The sequence below is a fragment of the Macadamia integrifolia genome, unplaced genomic scaffold (assembly GCF_013358625.1).
Source record: "Macadamia integrifolia cultivar HAES 741 unplaced genomic scaffold, SCU_Mint_v3 scaffold_3A, whole genome shotgun sequence".
NCBI classification, from domain to species: Eukaryota; Viridiplantae; Streptophyta; class Magnoliopsida; order Proteales; family Proteaceae; genus Macadamia; species Macadamia integrifolia.
In genome coordinates, this window is record NW_024870666.1 from 51768 (window position 1) to 75683 (window position 23916).

Here is a 23916-nt window from a genome sequence, read left to right on the forward strand (position 1 = left end):
TCATTGGTCACTATGTTGTAGTTTTATGCCATGGTGGAAAGATTCAGGTAATAACACATCTCCAGTTAAGTCATTTTTCTTTCCCCAAATCATGTCATTTTTCTTTCCCCAAACCAAGGCTGTGTTTGGTATGCATTAATAAATTCTGAATTTATAACGCATTTTAAGGTGAAAAAATAGAGAAAAATCGGGTTTAAAATGCGTTTTGAACCATATTCTATTCCAAGAATGCATATCAAGCACAGCCCAAGTGCTTTTTACTCCCCTAGGAAACCTAATGCAATCAACTGCCTTTACCAGTGGCATACAATGACTGCCTTTTCTTTGGGTCCACATCCATACTGGTCATGATAACATGTTACCAATAATCCATGCATTAGTGGAATCTTGGTCATAGAGGTAATTGGTGCTAAGGCAAGCAATGATTTAGCAAAAATAAACTAGGCTGTATAAAAAGAGAATAAAAAACTAAACTACAAGCTCATTTTGGCTGCATTGGAGCAAACTTATTGACTAGTGACTAATTACAGAGGCAGACGGTCAAACCAAAGTTTTCAATAAAAAGTACAGAACCCTTAAGTAAACAGAGCAGTCTATAACATAGAGAGAATATAAAGCCTAGCCTTATTGAAGAACTTAAACCTTACACAGGAGGTGGTGTAGAGAATGGAATAGCAGGAATGTTTAAAGGTGGTTAGTGTGGGATTCCGGGGATTGTAGGCACTGAAGGAATTCATGGCATCCCGAATGGAGGTGGAAGTGGGATTTGTGGGATCTGTGGGATTGTAGGTTATGGAAGTGGCAATTCTGGGATTTGTGGGATTGTCGGTGGAATAGGGAGTTGTGGGATTGTAGGTGGTGGAAGTGGCAATTCTGGGATTTGTGGGATTGTTGGTGGAATAGGGAGTTGTGGGATTGTGGGTACAAGAGGGATATGTGGAAGAGGTGGCAGATCCAATTTTTCACCTTCATTCAAACTTGTGTGGATTTTACTGAACACCCTCTTCTCTTCTCCACCTTCATTTTCATTACCACTGTTCCCCTTCTCCTTAATGGGATCCTTCAGTTGCCAAGCATCACTAAGGGAAGCAAGATTAATGAGAAGAAACAACCCAAACAAGAAGATGAACAAGAAGAGCTGCTTAGAAGAAGCCATAATCTGAGAGAGATGGAAAGAGGTTGAGAGGGAGGAGGGGTACTCTTCTTGCATGCATAGCTCAAACTTCTTATGGACCTTCATGTGATAAAGGCTCTGGGGGACTGTGCCACAGACCAAGACACCTGCTGGAGCTAGAGATGTTAATGACAAAGATTGGATTTAAATGAGAAGACCAGGTGTAGGTGTTTGAAGAGGTTGAAGTTTAGAGTAGATAATGAATGCTGAAGATAATAAGTATAAGCAAAGGTGTCACTAAATCTGCATACATGTCTGCAGGTGTATCAATATTAATGAGTGTCTCCAGAGTCACAGAGTTATGTGATATTAAATTGGATAGACTGTCCCAACTCCCAAAGCACACAGTCTCCAAAGAATTTGATAGACGAATTTGTCATTCTCTCACTAAGTCTCTAACATGTTTGCACTGAACAGAAGGAGAAGTTTTGTGAAATGGCCTCGGCCCGCCTGATGAGCTCCAGGATGGCCTGAAGTGAGGGTGGATTTCAGGTTATACTTGCCACCGTAAGGCATGAAAGAAAAAGCGAAGTCTCAGACTCTGTTTCTTTCTCAATAACAGAGGTGAGACTATGATTTGGTTTCATTACAATTGAAAAACTCAGATTGTTAGGAAAATCATGACTGGGTTCCCTTGAGGGTAGAGGGTGTGCATGAAATTGCATGACACATGTAGGAAGGATTTCTTGGACACCTCACCTAACCGTGTCACGTAGAATAAAGACTAACAATTAAACCACTGGATAGAGAGTACATAGTCTAAATTAAACCGTGTGTAAAATTTTAGAGAAAGTCAAAATTGTCATACTCTGCGTACAAGGCTCTCGCAACAGCAAGATCTTGGAGGGGTATTGTGTATGCAGCCTCTTTAATTCGGAAAAGAGATTGTTTCCATGTTTTAAACATGTGAACATGAAGCAATAATGCAACTTAAGATGGCCATCTCCTTTCTTGGTTAGTTCTCTATAAGATGTTAACCATTTCAATTAAGGCTCTATTAACTTTGACGTAAAATGAGAGAAAGTTAAAGAAAGAAATTAAAGTTATGACAATGAGGGCGGGCCTGGTGGTAGCTGGTGTAAACAAGGAAACAGCCAGTCCACAAAAAATGGGGGTTTTCCTTTAAAGAAAAATTTTTCTTCTCTTCCATAAATCTTAGGAAGAAGCATGCCACTTGACCCCGTGGCCCATGCACCAGCACGAGGCCAATGATGGAACACACAGGGGCATCAATAGAGGATGGGTATTTTTTATTTTTTATTTTCACAAAGGCAGGCCTAGGCCATCATTTCAACCTCCACCATGTCTGGGCACATGGGCCACATGACCAAGTAGCATTCTTTTCCCTGAATCTTAACAGGGAGAGAATGTTACCTGGTTAAGCGGCCCTACACTGGTGCACGCCGAGGCATCCCAAAGGGTAGGGTGAACCAATGGACTGGTCTTTTGCTGCCTTTGTCTGGGTGCAGGAACACACGACCAGGTAGCTTTCTTTTCTCCATCTTAATAAACAAAAAGATGAAAGAAAGAACCCTGCCCGCTTGTATGGCTCTACGCACAAACTCAAGCGAGTGCAAAAAGACCGTGCTGCCCCCGCTCCACCCCAATGCCTCCGCATGGCCTCTGATTAGCTTGTGTGCTGGTGCAGTGTCTGCGCAAGTGGATAGGTTCTCTTGCCCATAAAAGTTTTTGCACATTCTTCTTGCTTTTTAGTAAAGATTATTTTTTTAAAACCAAGGGTTCTTTTTGGTACATCTTAGGCCAATGGAATATGCAACCAACTCATAAAGTGGGAAAGGTTAAAAAGAAGAAAGAAAAGGAGAACAACATATAGTTTAACCAATCCTTGGAACCTGGACCATAATCTTGCATAATGTATATAAAGAAAGCAATGAATATTTGGGTCCAGCGTGATGCAGCCGTGCAGTCCAATGCATAGGCATTGAACTAACCAAAACCTATACATTCCTGGCATACATGCGATTGAATGAAGTCTGAAACTTTTTAGTTTGTATTATTGAAAATGATATGCATGTATCAGTAGTTCTTCCTCCGCAACTCACATACCTGAACACCCCAACATGTTCAATCTCAGAGCTGCTATCTTGTCATTCACGGGAACAATCAATAAGTATACAGTTGCTTGAAGCCTGGAACAATGCAAAAATCTTTCACCCATTTTTTCTATTCATCTCCTTCAAATCCACATGCAGCCTCAGTGCCACCGCTGCCTGATTGTCAAATGCCAACAGTAACCCTTTCATCATTGCACTAGCCATCAACCGAGAGAGAACAAAGTCCCTTGTTCCATGCAAATTCTAAATGGGACAAACTCTTTTGCAACGAGAGGAGGCAATGAATAGCATTTTTTTCTCCTTTAAACTCTTAGAGAGAGAGAGAGAGAGCTCACCTTCAAGAACAGAATGAAACCAGAACTAGTGTTCCTGATGAGTGTTTTGGATCCCCTCGTCAAATGGACTAGCCAAAGAGTGAGGATTGCATCTGCAACTGTTGAATTTGAGGTCAGCAAATGATTAAATACAAGTTTTTTAATCAAATGAAAAAATAAATTGACCTAACAGATCTGAGCTCATCACAATGTCTTCTCTCTCTTTAAAATAAATCAATTAAGTCATCACTAACTCACCAAAGATTAAGAGCAACCCGGTGCACGTGGCTACCACTACTGCAAGGTCTGGGAGGGGCAAATGTATGCAGCTTACCCCCTGCTTCGCAGGAGAGGCTGTTTCCAAGTTCTGAACCTGTGACCAACATGTTGCAATAGTGCAACTTAACCGTTGAGCCACAGGCTCGCCCACTACTGACCCAACAATGGCCGTTAAATTTGTGCAGAGAGATTTAATGATGTTGGATGGCCCTATGTGGGATGACCCGAGAAAAACAAACCAACATTGTATCAGAAATTATAGATGAATGAGAGAAACTCAAGAACCAGGAACACCCAGAGTAGCAAATTCAAACTTTACAAATCAAAAACCAAATCCTCTAAATAAACAATCAGACATTATATTTAAATTCAAAGAGAAAAAAATAACTCAACTAGCTTCCAAAGCATCAGTAAACAACTCCTTAAAATAATTTAGTAAAGCTGACAGTAGACATTAGATTCTCAATTCCTAGCCTAAATATAGATTTTAACACAAATTGCTAAATTATATATGACACAGAAAGGACACATGTATCTGTGTTCAACAGTACAAGGTGTTAAATACGGAATAAACCCAAAAACTTGCAATGTAGACATGTCTGTACATACAACAATGACGTTCTTCCTGAAGGCACTCACAAAGTTGCAACTATGATTAATTTTCTCTTCAAGCATATGTAAACGTTTTCTTTCTACAAGCAAGCTCACTGTCTGTCCCACACCCTGTCTCCCTATTTCTTCTTCTTTTTTTCAAAGAAAAAATATATACAATGAGCATCTGTTAGTCTGGCAGAAGCATAATTAGTATCAAAGCCACGTACCTGCAATACCCAGTCACTATTATTGCCCAGCATTTTCTGCAGTAGCTTTTCCTGTAGACCAGGATTAAGCTTATAAGCTACTCAGGAACAAGATTCAAGATAAGAATGCGAAGAAAGACTCAAAGAATTAGAAAGATTACAGGGCATCTCAAAAGAACATGAAGAATGACTAAAAGAATTAAGAGGATTACAGGGCATCTCAAAAGAAAGTAGTGGATGATGTCAAGAATTTTGATTCAAAACAAAAGCTCTCCCCATGTCTAATCTAATATATAAAAATTATATTTATAATACAGATAATCCATGGAGAAAATTAGTCCAATATATTTATGTCACATGGGCACCATTACCAAACAGAAACACAAAATGATGAAAAAAGAAAGCCAAAGGGATAGATAGTAAATATACACACAAAAAAGACAGATAAAGAAGGGATTGAAATTCAAGTACTCAGGTAAATTGCTATTACATCTGTGAAAGATGTAATGGCAAGACATAAACTTCAAAAGAGGTAAGTAATGTGGGAAGACATTATAAAGGGAAAGTTGTAAAGCCAATGAGATAGGATAATCCAATAAGGCTACCTTAACAAATCCTAAGGCCATGTACCAACCTGTGGTCATCAGTGCAAGATCAAATGATGGGAAGTAAAACCACCTAGTGCTGTCCACTCAACTTCCATAGGTTTTGATCCACCATTGTTACAGCCTACACTATTTGATTTTTATCATACTCATATTATTCAGCCTCACTGACAGCTTGTTACTTGTCAAAAAGTGTGTTCAGCCAAAGGCAAATTCATGAGTTGATTTTGGGGCTGTTTTCAAACTCATTGATCTGTCTTAATTAAGAAGTAGCACAGTCAATTCATACTCAGGATAAGTATGGTAGTTGTGTCAATAGATAAGGGTTTCATAATTATATACTTTGATAAAATGATCATATTACATACAGATTACTAGATTAGCTAGGGTGATACGGTGATTCAGATTTAGTTGTGTTACAAGGATAGTTTTGTAATTCAAGAGGAACAATGTTATAGTGAGGATTTTTATTTGATTCATAAAAAACCAGCCTTGTACCTATCCCCAATTAGTGGTTAATAGTTGAGTTTTTCCTTTTTCGTTGTCACAGCTAAACTGAGTTGAGTTTAACTTGGGTAATCCATATAATGAAGGGAAGAGGAAATATAATATTATGTCCTAACACAGTAACATCATATTTTATCAGAAAAAGTAGAATAAGAAAAACGAAAATGAAATCATAGAGAATAACGTGGTACCATGTGACAGGCCTGCAGATAGCATCCGATCTATATCATCAATACCCCGTTGTATCAATTTTAAAAGTGAGTTCAAAGATGATACTCTCTTACGAACACCTGTAATTTTCGCTGCATGATGCATGACGAATGGCAAGGGTGCATTTTCTAATAATTGGTCAAGCTCTGTAAACAACAGAAAGTGACTATTTTAGATGAAACACAATCATACTTCAGCAACAGGACTGCTATACTAATACGAAGCCCAGGAAAACAAACAATGCAACAAACAAGAGGTTGATCTTAAAAGAAGCAAGATCATGAGCTAAACAAACATCCACAATATATTCTAATTGGACTTTCAAACAAGCATCAATAGTGTTTACTCTCTTTGTAATCTGTCCTGTACTAGCCAGTAGTATGATCATGGGTGCAGTTTTAAAATAATGGGCTTTAGTTTATGTGTCTGAAGGGCGTGCCTATAGTAGTAAGAAGGGAAAACCTTTACGCAAAAGACAGAACTTTAACGAAAAGTAAAGATACAAAATTTTAATAAAGATAATAACTACATAAATTGAGTTTCCATTCCACTAGTTCTAATGATCAAGAATTCAACTAGATCACTAACATCTCTCAAAATAATCATAATTGAAAAAGCATCTCACAATAGACAAAAACTCTTTTCTTATAATGGTATTAATTAATATCTACATAAAACATTTTGGGCCTCATTTCACTTGAATTACGTTCATGTATGGCTCTGCTTTTTTTTTTTTTTTTTTCTTTCTTTCTTTCTTTCTTTCTTTTTTTTTTTTTTTTTTTTTTTTTTTTGTGTGTGTGGGGGTGGTTAATTTTTTCCTACATAAGTTAATTTATTTTTTAACAACTATATAAAAATTGTAAGGTGAGAAATTACGATAAAACATGAGGAAAGTGAAGCTATTTCACAGGAAATTAATGCATATAATTTACATAAATTAAATGCAAAAGTATGCGGGAAAAAATAGATTCACTGAAATCTATATTTGAGCGACCGAGGAAGTGCTCCAATTTCTGGGTTTTCTCAATTTATATTTAACACCCAATTGATCAAATAAACAAATATAGAGAATAAAGTTTTAAAAAGTCTCAAACATCTAACACAACACCAATTAAACAATTAAAAAAACAAAAATAAAATCTTCAAACTTGTTCGAAATAACCAAGACGCAGGAGCATCAAGAACAGAAACCCAATCATGATAATCCATTTCACTGGTAAATCAATATCCAACCAAGGAATAATACCTCTACTTAATCGGTCAATTGCGGAGCAGAGCTGGTCTTGGCTTTTAACCGTATCTTCAGCTTTACAATCGAAATCCTTAATCAAGGAGCCAAGAAAAAAAGAGATCCCTTTCACCAAAGCCTCTGAACTCTGAAGAATGAGCTCAGATTCCGCAACATTTGAATTAGAGGAAGACGTGGAAGGCTCAGAGTTGTCTTGACTAGAAAAAACACCATTGTTATCTGCATCTAGGGTTTCTGAAGGCCCAGACACCTCGGGAGATGGTGGATCATCTTCCACCAAAACTGGTGTGGAAGAGAAAGAAGAATTCATAAGGTTTGGTATGAGAGAATGTAACTTTGTTTCAGTTAATGGCGTTGAGTAATTTTGAAATTCCTTTAAATTGGTGTGAATTTGGAATCTTCCAAACAGGAGATTGGAAAAGGAATATAAGGGTGTTTTGGGAAATACAATGATGATCTCAGTTTGTAAGGGAAGTTAGATTCTCTCCAGCCACACTTCAAAGAGGACCAACCAGACACAAAATAGGAGAGAGAAAGTGAATCCAGTTAAGAGGATTTGGGATTAATATCCTCTCTAGCCCATGGTTAGGAGGACCCAGGCATGGACCCCAACACATCCATGCCTGGGTCTTCCTAACCACCGGATGTCTCACTGGGCAACCCAACCACCAGAGAACATCTAAACGCAGTTAAAAAGGGACGAGTGAGAGTTTTGTGTCTCTCTTATTTTCTCTCTCCTAACTTCTCAAGGAAGGATTCTAGTTTAAGGTGCCTTTGGATTGCAGATGTTCTATCTTAGCCTTGGGATGAGGCTTCAAAGGTTTTAGTGACAAAAGTTGGCTATGAAGGTGGACTTGCCAACTCAGAGAAGGATGATGTATTTCTATCATATGGCAGATTGAGCAAGATTAAATTCCAGAATTGGGATTCAGATCGGTCCAGTAGGATCCATGAAGAATTGATCGGAATCCGTCAAAATATGCTCTAACCCTAGATTTTGAAAACGATAAGTTGAGCCAGATAAAAAAAAAAATTAGGAACCTAAATTGATCGATCCGATTTGAATCCTTTAATTCATGGTGTTGACGGGTTCAAATCCTCGGCGGTGAGCGGTGAGTGGTGAGTGGCAATGAGGATCCAACAGCTGGGAGGGCCCCAACATGCACTTCAGCCATTTGATCCGCACTACCGCTCACTTCTTCACCGCAAAGGATTTTTATGCGATGTTGAGTCCGGGTTCTTCCAAATGGTTCTTATTAAATGTCAAAACCAAGTATGTAAAAGTGAATAATTAAGAATAGAAATATGCAATCTATGGTATGTGTGGAGCTAAAGAATTTTACATTGGAGACTAGGTCACATATGTTGGATGCATAAGTGTGTTTCCATTGGCCCCCCACTGATGTAACATCCACACGACTAAATAGCATTCTCTCTTCCAAATTATAGACTTGGACTTGCTCTCGAAGACTTTTTTTTTTGGTAAAGCTCGTCAGAATGTGACCTAGCCACAAACCTAAACAAGGGTTTAAGTCCTCCCCTACAAGTGAAGTAGTCGTATGATTGGACTCTTAATGGGTTATCATCGCATTCTCCCACCTTATTGACGAGGTCGAAACCATCTTCACTTTTGACCATCCATTACAAATCTTCATGGTGAAGGAACCATGGTTGAAAGGAAACTCAATCCCTTTCCTTTTCACGATAATACAATTCATATACAACTAATCTTGGTAACTACATTCTTACCATCTATTTTGTATTAAAGACTTTATTTCCTGAAAAAAAGATATACAGTTTTAAAAGCTTGAAGATGTAGGATCTGGCTTCTCTCCATAGAACCTAGGGACCAAATAGTAATCCACAGCTCAAAGGACATAGGTACATGTCTCAAGGTCACCCCAGCGGTGATGAAGAAATTCCATCTTGCTTATGTCTAAACGTGACATGAGCCAAACATTTTTTTTTTTTTTTTTGTCAACTCAACATGAGCCAAACACAATATAAAAAATTGAGTCATTTCTAAACATTTCCCCAACAATGGCTTAAATAGTAAACTCCTCAGCATTTAATACATGAGAGGATGAAAATTCATCCTCTTGTTGATCATAATATACTTTCCAAAACCCAAAACCACTAACCCTTTTATGGTAGATCCAACTTTGGAATGTGAGTCTCCTAATAAAACAGTATTTAATACCTCATAAATCGAGGGCTTTATTAGTACTCTCCTCCTTCACCGCCATCCCCACCCTCTACTGCAAGCTTTCAATCTTTTGAGAGGAAGAGAGAGAGAATGCAGAATCCTACCCCAAATCCTAATTCCCCTTCACACCCATCTCCCACAACCCCTAGACCACAAAAATCAAAACGCCACCTTCTTCCCTATGGACTCCACCCCAATCCACATCATCATTATCATCAGCCAACTCCACCATCTTCCAACTTAACTACACCCACAACAATCTCCCCAACCCTCCTCGCCTTCCTCCCACCCCTCCCCAGAGCCCAATCTCTTCTCCTCCAAATGGCTTCTCTTGCCACTAAACTCTTCCAGGTCTCCCCTAACCACTCCTTCTGGCTCTCTTCTTACCGTGGCTCCCTTCCTATTTTCCTCCCTTCCCAAACCCTGATCTCCTCCTCCTCCTCCTCCTCTCCTTCCCCTTCTTCCACCAAAGAAATCCTCTCCCTCTTCACCTCCCTCCAAACCCAACTCTTAGAAGCTGTGACCCAACTAGAGGAAATCCTTGACCTTCAAAAAGATGAGAGAAGAATTGCTTCTGAAGTTTGTTCCAAGGACTCTACCATGCGTGCCTTCACTTACAAGCTCCAGGGAGCAAAGCACACCCTCGACTTCCTCATTGATGATTACTCTGATTATCGAAAAGTTAAATCTGGTTCTTCCTTGCGCTTATCAGATATCCTGTCATACGCACATAGGATAAGCTACACAACCTTCGCCCACCAAGAATCTGGATCTGCCCTCCCACCAGCACCACAAGAAGAGCAGATGAGAGCTTCACAGCTTTATAATGTTAAGGATCTTCAAGTGGGTTTATCCAAAACAGTTGAAGGTGAGTTGAAAGAGGTGCCTTTACAGAAACCCATGGAGTATAATCCACTTTTGGATCTGCCAAACATTGAAGATATCATTCCACCAATAGGTTGGAAGCCTAGGATTCCAATGGAATTGCTGAGTGATTTCCCCCTTGCTGCTCCTCCTGATTGGAAGCCTGGGGACCCTGTGCGATTACCCCCTTTAGAATCCCTTCTTAATTTTACTAATGATCATGAAGAGCAACACCAACAAGAAGAAGAAAAACTACCTTTGGCGCAAAAAGTGCTACCTGAGGAACAAGAAACTGTGTTTGTTCCACCTGTTCAGCTCGATATCATCCCGGCTGAAGATGACTATAGTAGCGACATGGAGAGTTCTGGGGAGGAAGATGAAGATTAAAATCCGTGTACTGGGTAGTGGGTATATAAGTAGTGGGACAAGGAGAATTCTGGGGTGGAAGTTGAATAACTCATGAGTTTTTTTTTTTTTTTTTGGATTGAAATGCAAGCTCCTCCCTTATAGTTTACTTTATGTCAATGAGTTGGAAATACCAAATAAATTGAGTATAGAAGTTATCACAATGGCTCAATACTTGGAATGAAGCAATCACTTATTGTGGTGGGCTTGAATTGTGGTACCAATTACTCTCCTTAACATTGTATTAGCCCATTATAGTACAAAATGGGTTGTTACGAATTAACTTTCAAAATATAATAATTTTTTCAGTCTCAATCGTTGTTGCACTCATTTACTGAATCACTTCGAAAATAGTAAAATCAAAAGGTAACACAGGAAGAAAAAAATAAACACTCAACGCATAACCAACATATAAGGAGAGAGTAAATTTTACTCTTTCATAGAACCCTACAAATTGTACTCGTACTGCAGCATAGCATGTCCTTAAGTGAGATGTGAGTAGTGAAGTAGTGTGCATGCCATGTTGTCGATGGAGAGTTGGAAATATGGTAGTTTGAATTTTTTCTCGTGCTAGTATAATAGAACTCCTAGTGTGGCACAGGTACTTTTGCCGAAGACAGGAACACAGGTGTGTGTGAATCTGTCCAAGTAATAGGGATAAGGCTCTTTGGTTTAATTTGAGTCTTTTGTTTATGATAGTATCACAAAGTTCGTTGTTCAACATAGATACTTGTAAATTTTCCTACTCTAAGAACTTGGATTTCAAACAGATGCTTGTAAATTTGTCGAAACATAATAGATGGCTCCTTTTATCAAGTGATTTGGTCCATTTTGCTATAGTCCAGTCGATGTTTTGTGCTCTATTTTCAACGAGGCAAGAACATTATTGATTTACCCACATTTTGTGGACCTTGGTGCAACGGTAAAGTTATTCTACTACAACCTACTAATCAGAAATTCAAGTTAAAAAATAGTCTCTCTGCGAAGTGGAGGTAAAACTATGTATATTATAACCCTCCCCAAATCCTACCGAGGTTGTGGCCTTGTGCACTAGATATGTCCTTCTACCATGGTCAAAGATAATACAATCACTTATGTGAATATTCCGAATTGCATATATGGTTAATTTAGACCAAATTCCAAACTTGTCTTGTGCACAAGAGGGGGGAACAATGTACTAGTTATATACTAAACAAAACAACCCAGCATAATTAGTTTTACGAAAAGATCAAGTTAAGTGAAAATGTAATGAATTGAACAGTAAAAGGTGCGGTGAATGTTAAGAAATTGGTTAGTGGTGATTAAAATAATTGTAAAATCCAAAATTAGTGTGTTAACAGACGTCTATAGTTCGAGTCTCCTTGTGACTGATCTGTTACATGGGTTAGGTGTGATTGCGTGATAATCGGACAGATTTAAGGGGTTCCTCGTTAGCCAAAAAGAAAAAATAGAACCCAAAATATAATTCTCAAGTAAATCACCAAATCCTACAGTTTCTTATTTACCTACAAAATTTTATTCCACAACAAAATCATGTTAAGCGAGAAAATCAAGGTCAAAGATTGATAATAACAGTAAAAAAATATCATTTTTATAAAAAAAATAAAAAAAAATAACAACCAATTCTTCGCATATAATTTAACATGTGGTTAATCTATGAAGGACCTTATCTATCCACATGGTTAAAAAATGCAACATCATCAATCGTGCGACATGGTTTAAGGTACTGATATCAAATTCGCTATATTTATATCGTCAGACAATCTGATACCAATTTTTATTATTTTTTATAATTAATAGCACATGTCACTTAACTGTAATTTTTGAAAAACATGGAAAAGGCAAATGGATAAAGAGGACCCATCATCTGTGGATCCTAATATCCTATGGATGAAGCTGGCGTGGAGGATTTTCATCTACCAGCTTCCAACCCTCTCTGCAAAGCAATCTGAAAGGCGAAACTGAGGAAGAAATCTTCACAAAAATCTGCGGTGTACGCTACCATCCTTTTCTCTGATCTTGTTTCAGATTTGTCTTCCATTCTGTTCTTGGCAAATTTTTTGTAACTCTCTTTTGCATCTCTTCTATCACTTGTCAAAATCCATTTTTCATGTATTATTTCACTCCAAGAGATTCAAGGTACATATTTAGTGCTGCATGTTTTGATGAACCATCTTTGGTGTGTGCTTCTTAATTCAGTTTCACTTCAGAAACTGTTTTCAATTTCTAGCTATGGCTGCCCTATTGCACCACATTTCTCCCCTCGCAAACCTATCATCAGACACCACAGGAAAAACTTGTTGCTTCTTCTCTCAGGTTACAAATATCCACAGTTCTTCACTGATTAAGGGGTGTTCTAGGGTTTTAGCTTCTGGGCACATCACTGTTTCTCCTAGGGAGACTCTTTTCACTTTGCCCAGTTGGAGGAATGGGAGAAATGACCCAAGAATCAAAGAAATCAAACTCAATGATGCATTTTCTTATTTAGAGTACATGGTAGGGAAGGGGCAAAAGCCGGATTTAGTTCAATCCACTCAACTCTTGCATGATCTGTGCAGGGCCAGTAAACTTAGAAAAGCAATCAGGGTTATGGAAATGATAGTTAGTTCTGGTAGTATACCAGATCCTGAGTCTTATGCCTACTTGGTGAATCAGTTGTGTAAAAGGGGGAATGTTGGCTACGCAATGCAGTTGGTGGAGAAAATGGAGGAATATGGTTGTCCACCCAACACTGTTACTTATAATTCACTTGTGAGAGGGCTTTGTATCCATGGGAACCTGCAACAAAGTTTGCAGCTTTTGGATAAACTCATGCATAAGGGGCTGGTCCCAAATGTATTTACTTACTCGTTCTTGCTTGAAGCCGCTTACAAGGAGAGAGGGGTAGATGAGGCAATGAGACTGTTGGATGAGATCATCGCTAAAGGTGGAAAGCCTAATTTGGTTAGTTACAATGTTCTGTTAACTGGGTTGTGCAAAGAAGGTAGAACTGAAGAAGCTATTAAGTTCTTCAGGAGTCTACCATCGAAGGGGTTTAGACCAAACGTTGTGAGTTACAACATCGTATTGAGGAGTTTGTGCTTTGAGGGGAGGTGGGAAGAAGCAAATGAGCTCTTGGCTGAGATGGATGGGGGGGACCGGACTCCATCCGTAATTACGTACAATATCTTGATTGGTTCACTTGCTGGACAGGGTCGAACTGATCATGCTCTTGAGGTCTTGGAGGAGATGATGAGATGTGGATTTAAGCCGAATGGTGCAAGCTACAACCCAATAATTGCTCAATTCTGCAAGAAAGGGAAGATAGATCTTGTGGTCAATTGTCTAGATCAGATGATGTATCGACACTGTAATCCTAATGAGGGGACATATAATGCTCTTGCTGTGCTCTGCAGTGAAGGGAAGGTACATGAAGCCTTCTCTATTATCCAAAGCTTGGGTAACAAAACAAACTCTTCCATGCATGACTTCTACAGGAATGTCATATCCAGCTTGTGTAGGAAGGGAAACACTACAGCAGCATTTCAGCTCTTATATGAGATGACAAAGAATGGATTTACTCCTGATTCTTATACCAATTCATCCTTGATAAGAGGCCTGTGTACGGAGGGGATGCTATCTGAGGCAATGGAAATTTTTTCACTAATGGAAGAAAATGATGTTAGGCCAGATGTTGACAATTACAATGCCCTCATACTTGGTTTATGCAAGGCCAGGAGGACAGATCTGTCACTTGGAGTTTTTGAGATGATGATCGAGAAAGGGGGCATGCCTAATGAGACAACTTATACTATCCTAGTGGAAGGGATTGCCCATGAAGACGAAATGAAGTTGGCAGCAGGGGTTTTGAGGGAGTTGTATCATAGACATGTTCTGAGTCTAAATACTGTGGAAAGGCTTGTGATGCAATATGATCTGGAATTGTCAACTCTTTAACTCAGATCTGGTGTTACAAAGAGAAAAGCTCTTCCTTTAGCACAGATAGCCACAGAAACAACTTAAAATTGATGGAGTCATAATCGATTGGAAAAACGGATTCTAGCTCTCTAGATCAGGATAAGCATGAATTCATCTGAGTGATGCATGGAGATTATTGGATTATAAGCTTGACACTGATCTCAAGATTGTTTAATGGTGGCAAGAGGAAAGATTCAAGCTTTAGTGTCATTCTGGAGGTGAGATCATCCCAAACACATGCTTCCTATTTTGATTTGTAAAAATTTATGCTGAGTTGATTTCGGTTGCCTCCCTCACTCTTTATTGCAACCAAAGGACTTGTATCCTGAAATCGTTTGATGAAAATTAAATCAAGTGCCTGCTTCCCATTGGTTGAATCCGTTACTGAATCTGTGGGTATAAAGCATTCATTAATTTTCTCTCTCCTACCCACCCCCTTTCTCAAAAGGACAGTTTCTTTCTGTAGCCATATCTCCTTACCGTACCTATTTTAGTCAGTTTATTCTGCCGTCTTGTATTTGAGCTTTTACGAATAACATAAAAGGTTCAGTGATGATTCGTCTTCAGTGTCCCATGTTCATTGCATATCCAACAACGTGTGGAGACATTTTTTATGTCCCATGGAAACATAGAGAATACAATAATTGGATAATTTGTCTTCATTTTTATGGGAGGTAAGTTCTCTATATTTCTTCTGTTTGTCATAATGGTGGATTGGTGAAACAAACTACTCATAGATGGGCTTCTTCTTAGAAAAGAACAAAATCATCAAACTTATGCCAACAAAACAAAAAAAACCAAATCATCAAACATAAGCAAATTATATAAACTTCTTAATATCTATTAGAAGATAACATAATTGTCTGATGGAGTTTAAATTATGCTAAAAATATTCTCTTATTGGTTTGTAGATCGCCTATATTATTGCATAATATGTAACAATTTTGGCTAGCTGACAAATGGCACTCAAAACAATAGAAGAGTTTGGTGGAAAAAGAATTACACTTATACCTTATAATTAAGGCTGCTACCCTATAGTTCCATTCAGTTCTCTTCAACAGTTTTATTACTAAAACTTGTCAAGTTCTGGTATTGTATAAATCTTTTGTCATGCTTCAATATCTGTGCACTGGAGTTCTCACTTTGAATGTTTTATGGAATATATACATTTATGGAGGAACATTTATTCCTTTTAATGGGAAACAAGGATAAACCAACCATTTTATCTCTTTAACGGGTGTTGACCCTGATTCCATCCTAGGATAAAGGAAAGCAGAAACCAATGATCATACTTTTTTGAATTGTTCTATTACTTAATTCTCTGGAAGACATATTTTATTGGTCTTGACTGGTGTCTTTGGCTCTCTTCTTGATGTGCATCACATAATGTCCCTGAGACTGAGCAAGCTCCCATGTTTTGGTTTGGTGGTTCTTTTGATGGTCACCATATTTGGGAAGCTGGGTACTGGCTCTGTTCTAAAAGCATCGACCTAATCCTTTTTGACATTTGCATGTAAAATGTTTAAGCAATCTGAAGTCGTATCCACCCTATTCACCGCTATAATGGAAGAGTTTGGTCTCTATAGGGATCACGACAACCACCAGGTAGAGATCACTGTTCATGTGGATGAGGCATTTCATTGTATTGGAGAATATGGAAACACGTAAATTGACCTTCAGGAATGGCAGGATCAAATTTTGCATGCAGCTTGTAGGTACAAACTTCAGGAAGAGGAGAAATACCTCAAAGAATAGAGATTGAGGCTCATCAACAGTACGGAAACAAGCAAGAGAATGGGATTACTGTAGACTCGGATGCGAAGAAGAATGTCGAGTGGGTCAAATCTGGTTGTTAGCCATTGGAGTGATTTTATGCTTTGTATGATGCCAAACTGTGATGGTCTAAGTTTTTAGTGACAAGTCTATCTTATCTTTTTAGATTTATCATTGCTTTTGCTCATTAACTTGTCTCGTCTGGTCTTAGGTAAAGGTTATCTGGTATGTGATTCATGAATGCAGTCCCCCGCAGGCTTTGTGTTAGTCCTTGTATTTAATTTAACTTTAATAAAAAAATTTCCAAATGTTGGCCTTGGATTGAGAAGGAATATTGGTAATGTCGGACTCCTAAGAAGGATAGAAATGTGAGCTGAGCAAATACAATTGTACACCCAATTGACGAAAGCAGTGAAGTTCATCCTAATCATACCTCTGATAAAATCTCATCTTAAGGAGTCGTGCTATATGAATATCCAGCTTTAGCATAACAATGGCGGGTGGAATTTATAACAACGCTTCTAACAAGCTCATGGCAAAGAAGGATATTGGCCGTAATACTTCTGGATATGAACATAGGTAGTCTATTGGAATCTATTAACAAGGAGTTTTGCAACGAATTTATTAAGGACATGATTGCACAGTGTCATAGGTTTAAAATCCCATATAGAGGCAGCTAAAGTCTGATTTATCTTCTTTCCCTGAAAATGCTTCGTCTTTGATAATATCCCAAGCCGAGTGAATGAATCTCTTGATGAACCCATGCAGACTTAAAGCTTCTGATGTTGCTCCTCAAAATTAAACTTGTCAATACCGCCGAAATCTGATATCTTACGGGGAGGTACTCCAGAGTTAAAAGCTTTGAGAAGTAGGGCACATTTTCTTTCTTGATTTCAACTTTGGTCAGGGCAACCCTCCCCTTTGGTCAACTTTGAAACAATTTTACCATTACATCCAACTTCCATATATCCATAGAAGAAGCCAGAAATTTAATGTCTCCCAGTTTAAGCCAATCAAAACTTGTAGCAAATTATGTGGCTATAAAAATGGGGGTCGGACCAGCCAGGTCAATTACAATTCAGCACTCCCACTGATCCGATCCCTGTATCAAAACTAGGGTTAGGATTTATTGGAACCCAGTTCCAGGTTTCAAATCATCCGTCTCAAGACACAAGCAATATATGCACAGCAAGAATTTACACATAAAACCAGTCCTATCCATTGTGCCTCAGAGAAGAGTAAATTGTCTAGCTTGGAATAAATCCAATCAGACATCCAATTAATGAAACAAGCTACTGCATAACACAACTCGAAAGAAAGGATGACAACTCATTTCAAGTAGATAGAAACATGAAAAAAACAAGTCTCAAAAGAGAATTTCCATTGAAGAAGTTGAAAGAACCAGATTATCATAAACATCTTACTAAATGAACGAACCACCAAAAGTAGTAGCCTAGTAAGTTTTAGTCTAAAACTAAGACGGCAAAACAGAGAAGAGAATAGAAACCAAGATGACTCAGCCCTCAGCTACCCTATTAGCCTTCCTTCAAAACATGACGGTGACAAAAGAAGGGAGGCAATAGGTAAGACGAGCCATCTTTGCATCCCGTCACTCCACTCCTTTTTACTTAGATCTCTGCCTCATCTTTCGGCGTTTTCTCTTGAGCCTCCTCATGCGCTTCTTCTTCCACTGAAATCAGAATTGTAACAAACTTTAATTCCAGGTCTTAAGAAACTTCGATATAAAATTTAATTAAAAAAAAAATAAACAAAAACAAATTGGATTACCATAACTTTCATCCCGACACAAAACAAGGGCACTGAAACATGGAAGTCCACAATAGACTCAAGGATTAACTAAGTCAACAAATTTGACGAGCACAGCATGAAGAAAATAAATAAACTCTATAATAAAAATTAATAGTCTTGAATTACTAAACCATTTACCTACCTTTCCATGCTAACCTTGAAAAATTAACTGGCATACAACCAACAGTAGGAAGGAAAATCCAAGGTTCAAAATTCTTGCAATGTGCCCCAATATTAAAGACATCAATCACAAGCACATACAATTTCACCAAGTGGCAAATCAAGACTGAAAGATACCAAAAGAGGGCATAGACCACCTATGGGCTGCATAACATATATTGGAGGGTAAATGTTTGAATTGAGGCTTAATTTTGACATATGACAGATATCCAACTGAATTGCAGCAACATCATCATTCCAAGTGACAAAACTATGCACCCAGACCAGGTTAAGTTCGATATTATACACAATCCATAGACCAGGGAACCTTTCAGCCTCGAATATTAACAAGTAAATGTCGCCAAAGTTCAGGTAAAGCTAGGCTACAGCACTCCAGACCCAAGAGGCTATCAAACCAACAAAACACTAGGTCTTTTTTTCCTTTGGGAGGGGAGGGGAGGGGAGGGGTTGTCAACCAAAACAACAAAAAACTATACATTGCAATAACCAAGATCAAGGTTTAACGGGAGCCTCAATATAATCATTTGTTGTTCTAAATTTCTAATGGTAAATGTCAAATACTTATAGCAACAAGTAAATTATGGAAAATAAATAGAACATGACTGCTGAATCCTTCAAGCTTCCACATTGGTAATTGGACATTCTCAACTTCTTGTCACTTGCCGATGAGAGCAGTATAAAATGTAATCTTCCAAGGAACCACACAATCAAACAAAAAATATTGAAGACGCCTAAGCATATAGTAAATTAGCATCCCGAATTCCTACACCACGATGTGATGATAGAAAAAGAATCCCCAGAAGCCACCACAGATATGTCCTCATAAAGATGTCCCAAGGTAATTAGGATATGGCCTCCCAGTAAGCGCAACAGGGCAGTTGGTAAAGCCAACCTCCATTTTCAGACATACACCAACTTAACTCTCAGGCTACAAAACCCCCAATTTCTAGATTACAAAGAGGCAAGAACAATCGAAGAGTTTATGTTGTCGAAACCCAAACTGACTTTCAAATTTCCCCAATTATTAAATCGTAGAGCATCAGAACAATTTCAAGATTAACTATTTCCAACAAAATTACCATCATCGCAAAGATGCATTATCCATAACCTAAAGAACTGATACAATATGCTATTTCAACTAAAAAAAGAGGGTAACCTTGAATCCTAGTTCAACGATAAATCAGAAACCATTTCGGGGGCAAATCATTCTAAAAAAATGGAAATATTTGAGAAACAGGAATTAAATAACAGCAAGAACAATCGACCAAGAGTAAGAAAAAATGGAAGATGAAGAAAGGCTTACCTTAGCTCTCATCTTCGCTCTCAATCCCTGGAAACTTCACCAATTTGCTTCAGTAAACACTTTAATGCGTTATAGTGAGGTTGGGGAAGAGGGAACAAAAGACCGTCTTTGGGTATTTATAGAGGTTAGGGTTTTAAGAGAGCACGAAACCCTAATCCTGATGATGCCCCTCCCAAAGGCTATAAGGGTATTTACGTCATTTAATGTGATATTTATCGAAAATATAGATGCCTCCCCAACAATCTAGGATCGGGAAATGCCGCTCTGAGAAAAAGGCTTGGGTGTTGGGCCAGACATGAGCCTGTAAGCCAACAAAGCTGGTTTGGGTACTTCTATCAAGTTTGGGCTGAAATCAAGCTGGTAGTAGTAATAATTTTTAGTCGGGACAGAAAGCTCGACCAAATCTGCTCGTTCTAACCCACTTGGCGGAGGTGACTCACATAATTTTGCCACTCAGAAGATGTGGCTATTCCGATAATGGACATCCATGGAATGATCTAGATTCGCTAAATGTCAAATTTAAGCATTAAATTCAACTATTTACCTGTCCTCTATATGTCCATGGATTATCTCATTGGTCTATGCATCCTTTTGCCACTTTCAGATTTTTAAATGCTTATTTTGTCATCTGAAAAATCTTACCATGACTGAAATTTGACATGTGAATAGGAGGCATTAGATTTGCTTGTCGTCCACCAAAAACCACCTAACATACTACTTGGCATAAGTAGGTGAGCGGACCGGGATCCTCTGTCATGCGACACAATGTGTAGTGCAGATACAAAGATTGGGAGCACCTTGGGTTATGCATCCATGCCTTGGGCTGCATATATGAGGGAATCTGGCTCCTCTCCTGAGCACTAATCGCCCAAGTTAGCTCATAACTACTTGAGCCATCGACATATGTTCAAGTGTTAATCCAACGGCTCTTAGCTTGGCACCTCTGTTCTGGTTGGTAAAAGCACAGCCATTGGATTAACGCTTGGACACATGTCAATGGCCCAAGTAGTTATGGGCAAGACTTGGGCAATCAGCATTCAGAAGAGGATCCTGATTTTGTCTGAGGGCTCCCAACCCTTGGATCTAGGGTAGCACACACTACAAACGAGCCCGATCCATAGGTGAGCTACCCAATCAAGATTAGTATGCAAACTTCCACCACACATGCTCATCTAGCCTTCGATGAGTTTTTTTTTTTTTTTGGTGGCTCGACTAATAAAAAAAATGACATACCCAATGCATGAGGCTCTCGCATGTGCAAGGTCTAGGGGGCAAAAACCATGCAACCTTACCCCGAGAATGTCAAGAGGCTTTTTCTACTACTTGACCACCAGGATGCAACATTTGCACCTTCACCATTGGACCAAATGCTCCCATTACCTTTGCCCGACTAATCCCCTGAACAAACGTGATTCGGGTCTGCACTAGCTACTAGTACCATAAAAAACCGTGAGGCTGGCCACAACGATACAAGGGAAATCGAACTCAGGAAGCAGCCATTGATGAGGACCAAAAGCCCAGAAACCCAATTTTCTAGTCACATAATTAACCTTATCACGCAAAGCCAGGTAAAACCCAAACCATCACATTGCAAGCAATTCAAAGGACAGGAAGAGCATAGAATGAGTGGGTGAAACCCCTGGCCTGAACTCAAAGTGCGGTGGCGACCACCCTCATCCCACAACCCTTGACACTAACGCACAGCCAAGCCACAGTGCCACACTCAGAAATCGGAATCTGGGTAAACCATAGTGAAGAAGCATAAAGTTGCTCAAGGGCTAACTATGATGGATATAGACAGATTAAGAAGCTGTCCCGTTCACAAGATACTAGAGTTTTCCATCACCGAAGGCTTACAGACCCTTGTCTCAGGATCGAGACACCACCAAGTCACAACATACAACTATTGAAAAGATGTGGCAGACAGACGAAGCAAGATATTAAGCTAATTGACCAAATTAAAATTCACATTCATTGGTCTAATATACAGAGATTTCCACTGTAACAGCTGCATTTACTCCGTATAGTATATCGCAAAATTCATCTGTGAAACTAACAAAACTAAACAATAAAGCACCACATAAGATTCGTGATACGCAACAATATTGGTGGCCTGGGGAGCTTCTGTCCAACATTGGTTGGGCTGGTGGTGCTGGTGGTGGTGGACGAGCTCATTGTCCTTGAATCGGTTGGCCCTGAAAACTTTGTAAAGGTATCATAGAGGGCAGCCAAGTGCCCGGAGTGAAGTTTGCCATCATACCACTACCAACTGGAGGTAGAAGCGGGAATGGAGGAGTACCACCAGACACATGGGTTGAGGACCATTTGCTGTCGGTGTAGGGGGCAGTGGGCCTCTAGGAGGATTTGCAATTGGAACAACATGAGGAGTCCCTGTGGTGGGGGCGGAGGCAGCACAGATCTTGAGTGGGGGAGGCAACGACCTCAGAGGAACACCAGGAGCTGCTGTGCCATAGGCAATGGGAACAGGAACAAGTGGAGGTGGAGGTTACTTGCTTCTGGTGGCTTCACCTTGAAGGCTTGAAATACAGTTGCAACTGTACAGTGCACAAGTTTGATGTCAAATAAACTTCTTGTACAACTGAAAAAAGACATGAAAAAGGTGGTGGAATTGTGAGGGAGATGAGGTTTCAAAAATAATTATTAAGGAAAAACATGAACATTTTGAGTCAGGATCCCAATGCGAAAAGAAATTCAGCATGGATTTGTCAATCTCTGCTAGGAACCTGAAAAAAGAATAGACAACCACAACTAATGAAGCTCACTTAGAATATTTGGAAGAGAAAAATTAATTTTGTCAACATTAATGTACCTCATGATGAATGACTGCAACCTCTATGTACCCCAAAAAAAAGGTGTGTGTGTGTGTGTGTGTTGGGGGGGGGGGGTGTTCGGGAGGGAGAAAAGAAATTAGAAAAAAAAAAAACTATAATTCCAGCTCGATAAGCTGAGTCAGAAAAATATTAAGAACATGGTTGACCGAGCAATATACAAGTTATAGTCGGGAGACACTCGTGCAACAACTAGAAAATAATTTCATCGATAGATTATACTTGTTCATAGGTTGACATGAAACAGTCTTGTGGCTTGGTTTTGTCTTCAATTTCAGGACATACGATTTGCAATATATTTCAAGATCACCATAGAAAGTCAAGCTATTACACAAAAGAACATAAAAGGATAAATGAGAACCAAATTGTTTAGTGGATATCTCACCTCTTGATGCTACACATATCTGTTAAGCAATGTTAAATATAGCTGTAACCATGTGCTTAATATTTTGGCAAACAAAATCCTATGCGATGCACAGGAAACTCCAGATTTGACAAAAAATTTGGTTATTTCGACTCATTCCAGAGAAATTTTGAACATGAACCAATATATAAAAGCAAGCCTTCGACAAAATTTCAAGTTTCACCCTTTTGTCTGAGAGTTCCAGAACTGTTAGAAAAACAAATTTTTTTGGCAAAATTCTTCATTTTCTGCTGAATCAAGGCTAGTGGTCAACTGTAGAGCATTAACTCCAACATTTGGTGGATTTGAAACATCACTTAGCCAAATGTCCACAATTTCAAATTTTCCACCTGCAGGACTATTGTAATAGACTATAGAGTGATTTTTAAAAGGGAAACATATCGGTGAAACATGTTTCAGTCTTCTTTCTCTGGTGATAGGAACAGCGGCCAGTGGTGGAATCAAAGGAGACCAGCGGAGATCCAGGGATGTGACTTCACTTTGGACCTTGAGTCTACAGTGGTGAATGGGGATCGACAGAGAAACCAGGTATGTAGTTTCCTCTTTCTTTCTTTCTTTTTTTTTTCCCCCCCTCTCTCTTCGTGTCTTCTTCTTCTTCTTTCTCTGGCAGAACTCTAGAGCAGGGAGGGGTGTTCAGCCAAAAGGCAGGGATTTCTATGGGGGTCAGAGGGGTGGTGGGGCGGGGGGGGAGGTGGTTGGGTTGGCAGAGCTCTAGAGGGGGCTGAGGCTGTGAGGGTTTAATGAGGGACAGTGGGGCTAATCTGCAGGAACGGAAGGGAAGGTAAGACACGGGTTTTGAGGGTTTTTTTTTTTTTTTTGGGTATGGTTCGGTAGAATAGTAATAGGAAGGAGAATAGGGAAGAGGAGAGATGGATGGGAAGGGAAAGAGAGAAAACAATGTGGAAGGATGGGATCCTTCGGCTCTAATACCAT

General features: G+C 39.1%; 4 protein-coding genes and 1 long non-coding RNA gene across 7 annotated transcripts; 2 read left to right on the forward strand and 3 right to left on the reverse strand.

The window, feature by feature from the left end:
- Positions 1-790: 790 nt before the first annotated feature.
- LOC122071647 (fibronectin-binding protein A-like) lies at positions 791-1156 on the reverse strand. The gene has a single exon (XM_042636021.1). The coding sequence runs from the start codon at positions 1154-1156 to the stop codon at positions 791-793; it is 366 nt and encodes a 121-aa protein (XP_042491955.1).
- A 1819-nt stretch (positions 1157-2975) lies between these two features.
- LOC122071642 lies at positions 2976-7710 on the reverse strand. 3 transcript variants are annotated; one of them, XR_006138236.1, is made up of 6 exons: positions 7211-7690; positions 5946-6110; positions 4664-4714; positions 3822-4052; positions 3585-3682; positions 3006-3405 (listed from the first exon to the last, which is right to left on the reverse strand). XR_006138236.1 is itself a non-coding variant. In XM_042636019.1 (5 exons), the coding sequence occupies exons 1-5, from the start codon at positions 7521-7523 to the stop codon at positions 3346-3348; spliced, it is 867 nt and encodes a 288-aa protein (XP_042491953.1). In that variant the 5' UTR covers positions 7524-7706; the 3' UTR covers positions 2976-3345. The 3 variants fall into 3 exon arrangements, 1 of the variants encoding a protein (XP_042491953.1); XM_042636019.1 differs by lacking the exon at positions 4664-4714 and having other exon boundaries at positions 2976-3405; positions 7211-7706; XR_006138237.1 differs by lacking the exon at positions 5946-6110 and having other exon boundaries at positions 7211-7710.
- Positions 7711-9509: 1799 nt separating this feature from the next.
- LOC122071653 (mediator of RNA polymerase II transcription subunit 4-like) lies at positions 9510-10860 on the forward strand. The gene has a single exon (XM_042636030.1). It carries the CDS (start codon positions 9510-9512, stop codon positions 10668-10670), a length of 1161 nt encoding a protein of 386 aa, XP_042491964.1. The 3' UTR covers positions 10671-10860.
- Positions 10861-12524: 1664 nt separating this feature from the next.
- On the forward strand, positions 12525-16743 carry LOC122071633 (pentatricopeptide repeat-containing protein At1g79080, chloroplastic-like). The gene is made up of 2 exons (XM_042636013.1): positions 12525-16250; positions 16335-16743. Exon 1 carries the CDS (start codon positions 12921-12923, stop codon positions 14622-14624), a length of 1704 nt encoding a protein of 567 aa, XP_042491947.1. The 5' UTR covers positions 12525-12920; the 3' UTR covers positions 14625-16250; positions 16335-16743.
- A 1026-nt stretch (positions 16744-17769) lies between these two features.
- On the reverse strand, positions 17770-20006 carry LOC122071636. Its single transcript, XR_006138231.1, has 2 exons — positions 19711-20006; positions 17770-18108 (listed from the first exon to the last, which is right to left on the reverse strand). It is a non-coding gene; the product is annotated as an uncharacterized LOC122071636 (long non-coding RNA).
- Between the last annotated feature and the right edge of the window lie 3910 nt (positions 20007-23916).

Excerpts from the sequence above, each read along its gene's own strand:
- LOC122071647 (XM_042636021.1), bottom strand. The coding sequence starts at position 1,156 with ATGGCTTCTTCTAAGCAGCTCTTCTTGTTCATCTTCTTGTTTGGGTTG.
- LOC122071642 (XM_042636019.1), bottom strand. The coding sequence starts at position 7,523 with ATGAATTCTTCTTTCTCTTCCACACCAGTTTTGGTGGAAGATGATCCA. Across the intron at positions 4,053-5,945 it reads ATCTGCAGGCCTGTCACATG|GGCCATCCAACATCATTAAA; the intron begins GTACCACGTTAT and ends CATCCCACATAG. Across the intron at positions 3,683-3,821 it reads CGGGTTGCTCTTAATCTTTG|TTGCAGATGCAATCCTCACT; the intron begins GTGAGTTAGTGA and ends CAAATTCAACAG.
- LOC122071633 (XM_042636013.1), top strand. The coding sequence starts at position 12,921 with ATGGCTGCCCTATTGCACCACATTTCTCCCCTCGCAAACCTATCATCA.
- LOC122071653 (XM_042636030.1), top strand. The coding sequence starts at position 9,510 with ATGCAGAATCCTACCCCAAATCCTAATTCCCCTTCACACCCATCTCCC.